The 12,675-nt window shown below is 35.4% G+C and overlaps 1 protein-coding gene across 1 annotated transcript in view; it reads left to right on the top strand.

The window, feature by feature from the left end:
• Pbgs (Porphobilinogen synthase) overlaps positions 1–10,367 on the top strand; it is a 100,000-nt gene extending 89,633 nt beyond the window's left edge. Inside the window, exons 8-9 of the mRNA XM_068393523.1 lie at positions 1,663–1,762; positions 9,230–10,367. Of these exons, the coding sequence (XP_068249624.1) occupies positions 1,663–1,762; positions 9,230–9,303 (174 nt within the window). The 3' untranslated portion in view covers positions 9,304–10,367. The remainder of the gene's footprint in view (positions 1–1,662; positions 1,763–9,229) is intronic.
• The last annotated feature ends 2,308 nt before the right edge of the window (positions 10,368–12,675 follow it).

Below are 12,675 nucleotides of genomic sequence, written 5' to 3'. Positions count from 1 at the left end.
TTCATTGTTGCTGAATATTCTGCCTCCATAGAAATTTATCTTCAAAGCCTCTAAGAAGCTTTATTGAAGCCTTTTAAAACTATTGGCCAAAGAATTATCCAGTCCAACAAAAATTTTTTTTTTTGTATGAATAATACGAAGGTGATGTTTGTGCTGGTTCCCTGACCATGTGAGCATAGAGGAAAATAAAGTGCCAATAAAGCTGCAAAAAATGGCAGTCATACAGATTGAAAATAATCAATACCTTTAATTTAGCATCTTTAAGATCCATCATCTTTAATAAGTAACATTCTATGGAGTAATGAATTTAACAAAAATAAAATGTGTCAGACTTATTGTATAGTAGCATTCTTCAAAGCATAAAGAATATGTTAAGTAATTCTAGACAATTTTAGAACAGGTTAAACTCATTTGATCCATAGATATCTGAGGAATAAGCCACATGACCTAATCCCTCTATACAGAGATTGTTGGTCAATATTGATAGTTCAACATTTTAAGTCTGTTTAAAATTTTTAACAAATGTCAAACTTTTGGTAATAAATCTCAAGAAAATTTTATTAGACTTTTCAACTAAATTTTTTAATATAATTTAAATTCTAATGCTGGATACAAACCCTAAGTCTAGCTTCATGATATTTTTATATCCTTAATAATTGGTTTGGTTGAATTACTTAAGGTTGATAATCATGCACACCAAGGTTTATGTTGTTTATCTTCAGTAAATGAAGCATTATGGATAAAGAATACATTATATTCAGTTGAAGTTGTAAAATGTTACAGTACCTTGTAATCTTAAAGTTTTTCTTGTGCAATAATTTGAATGTTACTTACTTGAATAAAGTTATGTTGGTATCGATATTGTAATAATGCTTTATTGTTGCTCACAAAGTTGTGAAAGGAAATGATTCTTTAAGTAACAAAAGCTGTATTTCTTATGGCTACATTAGGTATATTAATGTCTAGTTGTTCCTGTAAATGATTCTAGCATTACGGGAAACTAATTTCAGCCTTTCATAGAATAATAAGCTAGCAGAACTAATTAAGAGTAGAACAATAAGTTCGCAGTAACTAATCAAATTTTGATTCTTTTGGAAAGTGTTTGTATGGATGGGAAATCAATGTATATACCTGTGGCATAGTGCAAATTAACTTACTATTTAAGATTGGATAAGAAAGAATAATCCTTTTACAGGAACATGCTGATTATTATTATGTAAGAACTTTACAACATTTTCACTGCAGTAAGGAGAAAATTATGTTTTTTTTTTTTTTTTTAGTTTATTCAAACCAATACTATATCTTATTGGATATGGCAAATGCATTGCTTAAATGTTCACAATACTATACAGTGTATTAAAAAACCCGTTTATAAAGTTTTAAAAAGGCTACAGATAATATAATAAATCTGAATATAACAAAAAAAACATTCCATGGAATTTTAATTCCCAATTGCTTTATCACATCTCTATACTTTTACAGTTGGCTAAATATTGTAATAATAACTCAGTCTTCAACATTATGGAGTAATAATTAAAATATTTATATTTAAAAAGATCTTTGTGGTAGACTGCTTAAAATTTTTTTAGTACATTGCATAAGGTTTTTGTTCCCAAAAAAGTACTTTAATTATCTTTTATAAAAGATGTATTTGTTCTGCAGGTCTCAGGTGAATATGCAATGCTTTATCATGGGGCACATGCAGGAGCTTTTGAACTCAAGACCATTCTAATGGAAGTCCTTACCAGCATGAGGAGAGCAGGTGATGATACATTTTTTTTTTTTTATCATGCAAATTTAGGAATGAGATAGAAAGCTAGCTCTCTCTCTCTCTCTCTCTCTCTCTCTCTCTCTCTCTCTCTCTCTCTCTCTCTCTCTCTCTCTCTCTCTCTCTCTCTCTCTCTCTCTCTCTCTCTCTCTCTCTCATATATATTTTTAGATGTAAAACAATCATTGTATAGTTAGCTTTGGGTGATTTACATGTTAATGCATTGTATGACTTTAAGATTGATGTAATTTGGGTCATATATGCAGCACAGATAGGATTTATTAAAAAGAATTGAGTGCCGTCTAGGTTCCTCGTGGATTACCTAAATAGTATGGAACAACTGAATATCATGTGGGAAACATCTGAGGTGAGGATGGTGATATGGAGTGCTGGAATACTACTAATGGAAAGGAGTGTCAAGATACAAAAGGTGTGTGTGATGTATGTAATTTTTAAGATAAAGCTAGGGAATATCATCTAAGATACTGTGGCCATGTAATAGGAAGGGAGGAATGTGGGACATTATTATTAATATTATTACTGTACGTGCTAAGCTACAACCATAGTTAGAAAAGCAGGATGCTATGAGCAAAATAGCCCAGCAAGGAAAGGAAAAAAAGGAAAAATTAAGTACCGTATTTCATGAAGAGTAACGTTAAAATAAATATTTCCTATATAAACTATAAAAACTTTAACAAAAGAAAAGGAAGTGAAGTAAGTTAGAATAGTGTGCCCAAGTGTACCCTCAAGCAAGAGAACTCTAACCCAAGACAGTGGAAGACCCTGGTACAGAGACTATGGCACTACCCAAGACTAGAGAACAATGGTTTGATTTTGGAGTGTCCTTCTCATCCTTCTAATAGAAGAGCTGCTTACCAAAGCTAAAGAGTTTCTTCTACCCTTACCAAGAGGAAATTGGCCACTGACCAATTACAGCGCAGTAGTTAACTCCTTAAGAGAAGATTTTGTTTGGTAATCTCAGTGTTGTCAGGTGTATTAGGACAGAGGAGAATATATAAAGAATGTGCCAGACTATTCAGTGTATGTAGGCAAGGGAAAAATGAACCATAAACAGAGAGGAGGATCAAATGTAGCACTATCTGGCCAGTCAAAGGACCCGATAACTCTCTAGCGGTAGTATCTCAACGGGTCGCTGGTTCCCTGGCCAACCTAAGATGGATGTATGTGGTGAGGTGGGACTGGGGAAGAAGATGCAATGATTAGAAATAGATGGAGAAAGTTGACATGAGTGGTCGACCCTGTTATACAGTGGGACTAACAACATCGAAACAAGGAGACTGAGTTTCATGCTTAGACTTTCTTGGTGCTCTCCCACAGGTGGAAGTTGAAGAAGTTAGACAGCTTGGTAAAAAGATATTAGGGAACAGATGAAAAAGTAGTTGATGGAATGTCAAATAGCTGTACTCAAAAAGAGAGTACAGAAGATCCTGGATATTATGCTCTTGGTAAATATTTCAGGGTTGTTTGGGAGTCCTTGCATCATCATCATACCATTTATACATTTATTTAATCAAGTCTAACATCATACAACCTTTCAGATTGGCTTCCAATGAATTATCTTATCATTTATCCAGTGTATTGCAAGTGTTCTATTTTTGGAAGATATATTTGGCAAGGCTGATCAATGATAATTATCTATTAATAATGATTCAGTCAGAGTGCACTACAGTACTGTACTATTTATATTACATGGTAACCATCAGCTATTCTTAAGGAAGATTTTTTATTTCTCTTCACTGTTTAGCATTAGTCTGATGACTTTCCATAACCAATCCTATCAAGAATATGCCCTGTTAGTTGTACAGTAGAAAAAATATGAAATAGGTCTTTCAGTAAGATTTTTTTATATTCAAAACTTCTGATACAAATTACAGAGACAATGAAATGGCATATATATTATCAGAAAATTATAACGAATAGAATATGATAAAATGCTTTCAAAGTTAAGTAGTTCAGTGTTCATTAATTTTTGCCATGCACTGTGTCTTAACAAGTGCTACATTCATCTGTAATAAAATATAATGAATGTATTATTTCAATGTTAATTATTTGTCATTGCTTTGAATTTTTTTATTTGTTACATTTTCAAAAGCATTTTATCAATCTTCAACTTGTGTGGATTCTTTTAGATTTCGTCATTTGTTTGCAAAAACATTATCATGGTATAATCTATTCAAAACATCAAATTAAAAGCATTACAAATTGACGTTCGAAAAAGCCCATTTTCGATGTTCACTAGTAAGCAGCGGTTGGTGTGTTGAAAGAGAACAAGATGTACAGGACAGAGAAAGATGGAGAAGGCTGACTAGAAACAGCGACCCCATATGGAAATGGGAAAAGTTGAAGGCAAAGAAGAAGAGGTGTGTTTAACTGGTTACATACCACACTAATAATAGTGTGTTATGATAAAATTTATATCCTTTGTTCTTCCATTACATTTACAGTAATGCCTCAAGATACAAAATTAATTGGTTCCATACTGGTTTTCATTTCATGAAAATTTTGTATCATGGGTTGTGTTTTACATGTAAATAACCTAATCCGTTCCAAGCCCTACAAACACGCTACATGAAATTGTAAACAATGATAAAAATGTTTGAAACACGATGGAATACGACCATTTGGATCATTCAATACACAATCTAACCATTAATACTGTACCTACAGTACAGTAATCCAATAATAAATGGAAAATAAAGTAACAAAAATGTGAAACCTTACTTTTGGAGTGAGGTGATGTCCGGAAGCGAGTGGCTTGGCAGCAGAGGAGGACAACAAATGGCAAAAAACATTAACAAATGGCAGAAAACATTAACACTCAACTTTACAAAAAAACTTTTTTTTAACGTTACGTTTTGTATTTTTTAAATTTACACTACGTACACTAATAATCTTCTTCATCACTTCCATGTTTCAGTTTTTTTTGGCCTCTAAAAAATAACTCCAAGGAAGCTTGTCTCTGCCTGCTTCTTAAAATGCTTCAGAAATGACTCGGGTAAACGTCATTTATGTACTCAAAAGCATGACCTGCGACAACTTTTTCTGGGTGTTTCTTTTCTACAGGAGCTGCCATTTTATGGTAGCCAGCTGGGCCCTCCTTGATTTCTGCCATTGTTAGAGGGTCATCCTCCTCCTTGTCGCCTCTAGAGAATTGTCCGTGAATGATGTTCTCTTGCATGGTCTCCAACTCCTTTAGGTCTTCCATTGTAAGCTCATTTTGGTGCTCCTCGAGAAGCTCATTGATGTCCTCCTCATCAGCTTCCAGACCCATGGCAGTCTCAAGTCTAACGATCTTGCCAACCTCAGGTTGCACAACAGGTTCAGGATCATTGACTGATACGTCTTCGCCTTGGCCTACGTTAGTGGAATCCCTCGAAGTCTTATGCGGAGATGGCATCAGGCCACAGCTTCTTCCACAAAGATCTCAAGGTGAGCTTCGAAACCTCCCGCCAAGCTTGATTGATGATTCGGAGGGATATCACAACATCGAAATGCTCCTTCCAAAATTCATGTTGGGTAAGATTTGTGCTCTCAGTATTTTCGAAACATCTCTTGAAAAGGTATTTTGTGTAGAGCTTCTTAAAACTCAAAATCACTTGCTGGTCCGTGGGCTGGAGGAGAGGGGTGGTGTTAGGCGGAAGATAGAGAACCTTGATGAAGGAATACTCCAAAAGGATATCTTCCGCGAGGCCTGGAGGGCGAGCAGGGCTATTGTCCAGCACCAGCAGGCATTTCAGAGGGAGGCGCTTCTCTTCCAAATACCATGTCATAAAACGCACCTATTTTCATGAAAAATGCCCCCCAAAATTACCCTGCATCTTAACACTAAGAAAAAGTTGTATAGGGGAGTTTGACAACCCTCAAACACCAAACTATTGACCTACAAGCACTCAAACTCACGAGAGATAGAATATAAACATACAATTATCATTCATATGCAATAAATTCATTTATTTTTATGTTGGACTTCATTTAGTGAAGTACAAAAGCAAATTATTTGTTTGTTTTGGTAATCAGCTAATGACTTGCCAACCCCCTTCTTCAAGCAAACATGCCAACTAGTGGTCTCATAGCAGACGACGCTATGACGTATTAGTTGTTTATGCAGTATATATCTATTTTCTCTTATTTTTTTTTATATTTTGTAATAAAGCTATATATTGATAAGGACTTTGTTGCCGAAGTTCCGAAATAATACAAACAGACAGTTGCTGAATACTACCTTGGAAAAAACTTCTTCTCGGTTAGTTGATTTCAGTATTACCAAGTTAGCAGAAAAGTAACTAGACCTAGAATCACATAAACAGTAGCAAAAGTATCCCACCTAAAAGAATTTCTAGATTTCTTTAATCAGTGATTACATTTTGTGTGAAAATTTATAGGCTATATGAGGAATTTTGGAAATATCACTAGAATTTTACCTCTTTACCAAAATTTTTGAAGAACCTTTGGCAGCACTGCTTTCATGTAAACAACACTTGAAATGCCAAACTATGACTAAACGTGTAGTTGTGGTGGAAACTACAACTGGTTTAGTGGTTTCTTATATGAATATCTAATGGAATTAGGATAATCAGCATATATCTAATTGATATTAACTTAAACATTTCATAATACACCCAAAATAAGAAAAAGTTATTGTGCCGGACAATAATCACGCTAGTCGCTGACAAGAGATTTCTGCTAAGAAGTTTTTAAAATCCTCAATTTTTTTTTCTAAAATTGCCTTGCTAATTTAAGGGTGCGTCTTACCACTTGTAGTATCCTATGACATGGGAAATGAGGTACTTTTTTACAATTGGACCGAAACAAACATTTACCCACTCGGTAAACAAGAGTCTTGTTACCCAGGCTTTGGCATTAGCTCTCCACATCACCAGAAGCTTGTCCTTAATCACTGTGGGTCTTGAAGGCTTGAGGAGTCTCAGACTGATATACCAGCTGGGCTTCACCTTACAATCCTCACTGGTGTTTGAACAAAATGTAAGGATAAACCTGTCCTTTATAGGCTTATGCCCGAGTAGCTTCTTCTTTTCCACCGTGATGTACGTCCAACGAGGCATTTTATTCCAGAAGAATCCAGTTTTGTCACTGTTGAAGACTTGCTGGGGAGTGTAGCCTTCCTTGATAGTCAGCTCATCGAACGTCTTGACAAAGGCTTTGGCCGCTTTCGTGTCGGAGCTTGCAGCCTCCCCATTGTGCACCACCGAATGAACACCAGACCATCTCTATAATTTTTCAAACCACCCCTATGAAGCCTTGAACTGTAAAGGTGCTTGCTTCGATGTCCCTTCTCCTGCACATGCACGAGATCGGCAAAAATGGCGCTGGCCTTGTGGCAGATTGCCATCTCGGTGATCATGTCTCCAGCGATCTCCTTGTCCTTAATCTACGTGTGAGGCTATCTCTCCATCTCATCATGGGCATGGCTTCTCTTGCTGGAGAAAATTGTCACGCCCTTAGAAGGTGTTGCTGCTTTGATGAGTTCTTTCTGCTTAAGGATGGTTCCTAGCATTAACGAATTACAGCCATATTCCTTAGCAATCATACTTCTTTATTATTTCCATCTTGTGGTTCTCTATCAAAAGCATCCTCTTCTTTCCCTGCACATCAGCAACTTTCTTGGGACCCATGGCTAATACACTAATGTAATATCAGAACACAATCCAGTACAATAGTCACGAAAGGAAAATCGCAAACACAAAGTTAATACGTACGATAGCACTCGAGAAATGAAATGGCTGAGAAATGCCAATGTGTAGATGCATGATGGGATACAGTACAGTAGATGTTGTCCAATAGGGGAGCAGGATCATATGGCAGTAACTAGCATCCGAGTAGGAAGATAACCCATGGGAGCGCAGGATGATTGCGGCGAGTTAACGACTGGCGGCGTGGCTCTCGTACTGTAGCTCATTTCGTATCTTTGAAAATGTTTCGTGTTATGAGTCGGGAAAATCTTCGCATCTCGTTTTGCATCATGGAAGTTTCGTATGCAGAACCTTTTGTATCAAGAGACATCACTGTACAGTACATTATACGCTGTATTTGTGGAATGTTGTGTACAATATTACAGTACATTACACACTTATTTTGTTAAAATTCTTTTACCAATTACTTTGATGTGTACTGTATATCTTAGCCTAATGATTTGAAGAATAATATAGCCTAGCCTTTTGCACTGAATTTTGTGTATGATGCACATACATTTTGTGATATTTCATTTTGTGTATGATATTGCCTCCTGAGGTTTGGCTTCGAATAAGATCTCAACAAACGGCATTATACACGACCTTATATGGTAAATATTTTATGTTTTGTATTCCCGTTGTGGTTGAATGGGGAATAAGTTACCTCTACTCTGTCTTGTGCTTTTTTATTTTGTGTGAACTCTTATCGGGTGCTGATCTTCGTTTATATCTTGTTTTTATGAAGTAGTTCAAGTATTCACATTGTGATGAGTTCTCTGTTGTTAAATGAAGTGGAAGTATTAGCTAATGTAATTGATGGGGAATATCAAGGTGAAAAAAGAATAAGGGAAAAATTAAAAACTAGAAAGTGGAAAACAATGAAGCTGGGTGTTAAGGAACTCTTAGCATAGAACCCCTGGCACTTTGTACTCTAGATCCAAATAAGAAAGGATTGGGAGTTTATTTATGCACAAAAGTTTGTAAGAAGTGTATTGATAGCATTAATAGTTACATAATGTATCTAGATTTATATAGGGCTCATCTGAAGGATTTGCTGTTTAACAATAGGAAAATTCGAGCATAGCAAAGTTGAAGAAATGTGAACAGCTGGGCTAGAAGGGACCAAATTTTTGGAAAAATAAGAGTAGAAGGAAATGCATTCTCTGAGAAGAGATTGCAAAAAAACTTGGATCTATTATGCTAGACATATAGGGTTAACCTTCTTAATGTACTTGCATTCCTTGTCTTAAATCCAGGTCTATATGTATTCACAATATTTTGACTACCTTATCTTACTAGTTCTTTAGTCATTTTGATGAATATGATACTAAATTTTTCCTCTTAAGATCTCTGCTCACATGATTTTAATACTGAAATTGAGACACGAGGAATTTATTTCCAACTGTGTAAACTTTACTTTACAGATTATTACAGTAGTAACATTATCGATTACCCTGTAATGTAAAGCCCCCGGGCTCCCTCTCTGAAGTCCAGCATTTATATAGTTGAAGGGAGGTTTGTGCGATACAAGGAAATGCGGGTAACCAAAGTTTTTAGGGTTTTCGCAGGCATTTTTTTTTTTACCCCTAGCTGCAATTGCTATATATTCTTTTACTTTCTCCAATTATGTTGTCCAACCTCACAGGCCCCATTGCTTGGCAATTAATCAAAATTCAGAAATTCAATCCAATAATTCTTTGATTTGAAATTAATGTACAATGGGATTTTTAATGTTTTTATGTATTTCCAGGAGCTGATGTGATTATTTCGTATTACACTCCAATGGTCTTAAAACTCCTGAAAGAAGCCAAGTCCAATCCTTAGTCTTAAGGTTTTTGTAGAAGCAGTCGTAAGTTCCCAAGATCAAGAATATTGTTCTTCATGGCATTCTTCAATTTACTGTTGGTATTTTTTATCAGCTTGTCTTCCACAGGTGGTAGATCAGTGCTTTAAGTTTCGTACTTAAATTACTTTAGATACACTTCAAGTTGTTTTTGCTTAGTTGCAGTTCATTCACTCACTAAAGAATAAATAGTCTGTTCAGTAGATTTTTTCCGGCAGAGTTTTAAGGCTGAATATTAAAGATTTTTATTACATATAAATGTTTTTTGCATATCAGTATGTCAAAATCAGTAGCTCATTGTTCCTGCCAGTTCAAGTATTTTAAAATGTGCTAACCTTATGACCTAGAGGGAACATATTAAATCCTGTCGAGGTGTCCAAGAGGCAGTGGTTTGCACACATGATCACAAATAATTTCTCATCAGGCAGTCAAAAACCCTTATTTAGATGTAGCCAGATGAATAGCAAAAGGAAAGATTCCATGTTCAGTGAATTTAGTTCCCTTCACAAATTATCAGTGCTTTGCAACACTTAGTTTGGATGCAAAACTTTGTGCAGCAGAGGTTATCAAAATTTCTGTAATAATACAGGCATCTCATGAAACTTAAAACAGGGCCTTAGATCTGGAAATTTTACTTAAGTTGAAAAATACTGGTGTATTTTGAAAAATTAATTTTCTATTTTACAGTACTTGCAATTTGTTAGATAGTATATGGTGAACATACATCGTTATTTTATACTGTATTATCCCATATCTTTAAGGAAATATTATTCTGGATTTTGGCTCAAAGAAACCTCACATATTTTATTTTCAGCTTAGATATAAACCTTGTTACCATATCCTTGGTTGGGATTAATTTACCTTGTATGAGTTATAGGCAAGTGAAAATGGGGAAATATAAAATATTTTTTGCAGTAGTATATATATTGTTTGGAGTATATTTTATTCTGTAGTGAATTATCATTTAGCACTCAAGGTTGTGCTTTTATGCAGCATACTTTTGTATCACAGATTGAATAAAATAAATTTTTAAACATTTTTAAAATAATGAAAATTTATTTATTTCCTTTTGACATTTTAAAGGCTTGTATGGTGACACAAGTGATGTATATGATCTCTCCAAGGATTAATTTTTATTTTGCAAGGAGAAAATGATCACGAGGAAATGAGAAATCAAAGAATCCAAGTTTAAGCCGAATGACATCAGATGGAATTGAAAGAAGCCAAGGATGCATGTAAGTTACTGGTATTTTTCTGATTTCACAAGTTAATTAAAAGGGAGTTGGTATTTAATTGTACTGAAAGTGGGAATATAGTGATCATCCATCATCTCTTAAACTATTGCTTTATGCAAGGAGGGATGAGTTTATTTTTTTGTATTTTTCCATTGAAGGATATGGTCATCTTAAAGTTGTATGATTTCTGGCATTTTGTTAAATATGATTTTCCAGTTGTCTTTGCCTTGGAACTATATTTTTACTGTTGTCATTTTATAGATGTGATATGCAGTAACCTCTATTCATTTGTGTAGTGTTTGCATTAAATTAATTACTTCATGTTCTCTTGTACCATCATCCACAAAAGTAGAGGGCATATTTATTTTTTTTTGTAATTTTTTTTTTCAACCTCTGGTCCTTTCTCGAGAGTTCATTCGGCATCCCGTCCGTGTACTCCTTTTTCATGTATGGATTACAGATTTTTCATAACTTCACTTGAGCCCAGGCTGCTGCCTTTGTTTTTTATGCACATTCAACATCCTATCCAGTGGAACCTTACGGCTCTGGGTTGTCAAGGAAATTTAAAGTTATCAATTTTAATCATTAAAAGTTTGCAGGTTATAATTTGCTCATTATAAGTGGAATTGCATTGTAGTGGTGTCTTTAAATTTTATACCTAACTGAGCTTGGTAGCTATAATTTTTCCATTAATTTAATACTTTACCCCCACCCCCGACCTTTTGTTATGATTCCATGTTTTGTATGGAATACAGTTGAAAGTTTAAGAGATTAGTTATGATCAGTAAAGGCAAGGGACAAGTAAATTCCTAGACTAAAATACAGAATGGAAATAAGTGATCATCAGCCAAGATTGAGAGGGGCTCAAGTCGGAGACCAAGAAGAGCAATTACTTGTCTTATAAGGAAAGACTATTTGGCCACCAAAACTAGCCCTTAGCTCACATGAACAGTAAGGATGATTGCCAGTGAAAATACATAAAGGTTTGAGAAAGGATTTAATTACGGATGCAACCCACAAATTGCAAGTCACTGATGATTCCACTGAGTTGTATCAATTTCCTGAATGTTTTCCATGAAGGCTGGAATCCACTTGGCATTAACTCTGACTCCAAATTGCAAAATCTAACAGACCTTTTGCATCAGTAGGCGTAGGAGGAGATGATGGTGATGGTTTCCATAAACCTTAAAAGATGGAGCTAAAATAGAAAGGTTGTTGTTGTCACTTGACTTGTTGCTTTAACTGTCACATCTCCATGTGGGAAACTGACAAAATAGCCAACGCTGTTGAAGGCAAGTAATGGTAAAGGTCTACCTAGTGACCCGATCCTGATCCTAATTGGCAGGACCCTTTGCCATCCCCCTATAATTGGATAGGAAAACAAGATGAAGGATATTCAGTGAGGATTTTATTTTTGGAAGAATTTTCCCATCACAGCATCTCTTGTCTTATAGCATGAAATTCTGCTTAAACCACCACCAATGTTGGACTTTGGGGGATGGAATCTTTAGGCAAATAGTAGTCATCAAGTCTTTGCTGTGCATGAAAGGTGATTTGGTGCATTAATCTGAGCGGTAGAATCCTCAAACAACACAGGCAATTCTGCAAAGGTTGCATGAACCACAGGAGTAGGCTTAACTGTGACTACAACAGCAATCAAACCAACAGGAACAGTAAGCCCAGCCTGCATAACAGTGAAGTAAGCACTGTAGTAGTATAGTGGTAGTAAGAGTAGCAGGTATGGGAAGAAACAAGATGCAGTAGGCAAGGGGAGACATACTGTAGTTGAAACAGTTTGGTGAAGTTTGTCCTAAATCAGCAATACATGGAGAAAAAAATAATTTCCTATAGCCACACCAAAAGGTGTCCAACAATTGAACTTCCTTTGTAGAAATCAAGGAACTGGGTAAACAGGATGCAATTCTGGTAGAAAAGGTGTAATACCATGCTGATTGGTAAAGGTGTTATAAAAGTTGAGAGGGCAACACAGTCATTGGACTGTGTTATTGTATTGAGAATCAAAGGTTAGCAAAGCCATTTCACTGTTGGTAATTTGCCTTGACCAAGCAAAATCGGGAATAATGGTTTACTTATTTCTCTTTGCCTTCTGGGACAACT

This window comes from Palaemon carinicauda, chromosome 19, assembly GCF_036898095.1.
Source record: "Palaemon carinicauda isolate YSFRI2023 chromosome 19, ASM3689809v2, whole genome shotgun sequence".
NCBI lineage: Eukaryota > Metazoa > Arthropoda > Malacostraca > Decapoda > Palaemonidae > Palaemon > Palaemon carinicauda.
Note: the sequence above shows the minus strand (reverse complement) of the source record. Positions and strands in the feature narration are given on the sequence as shown.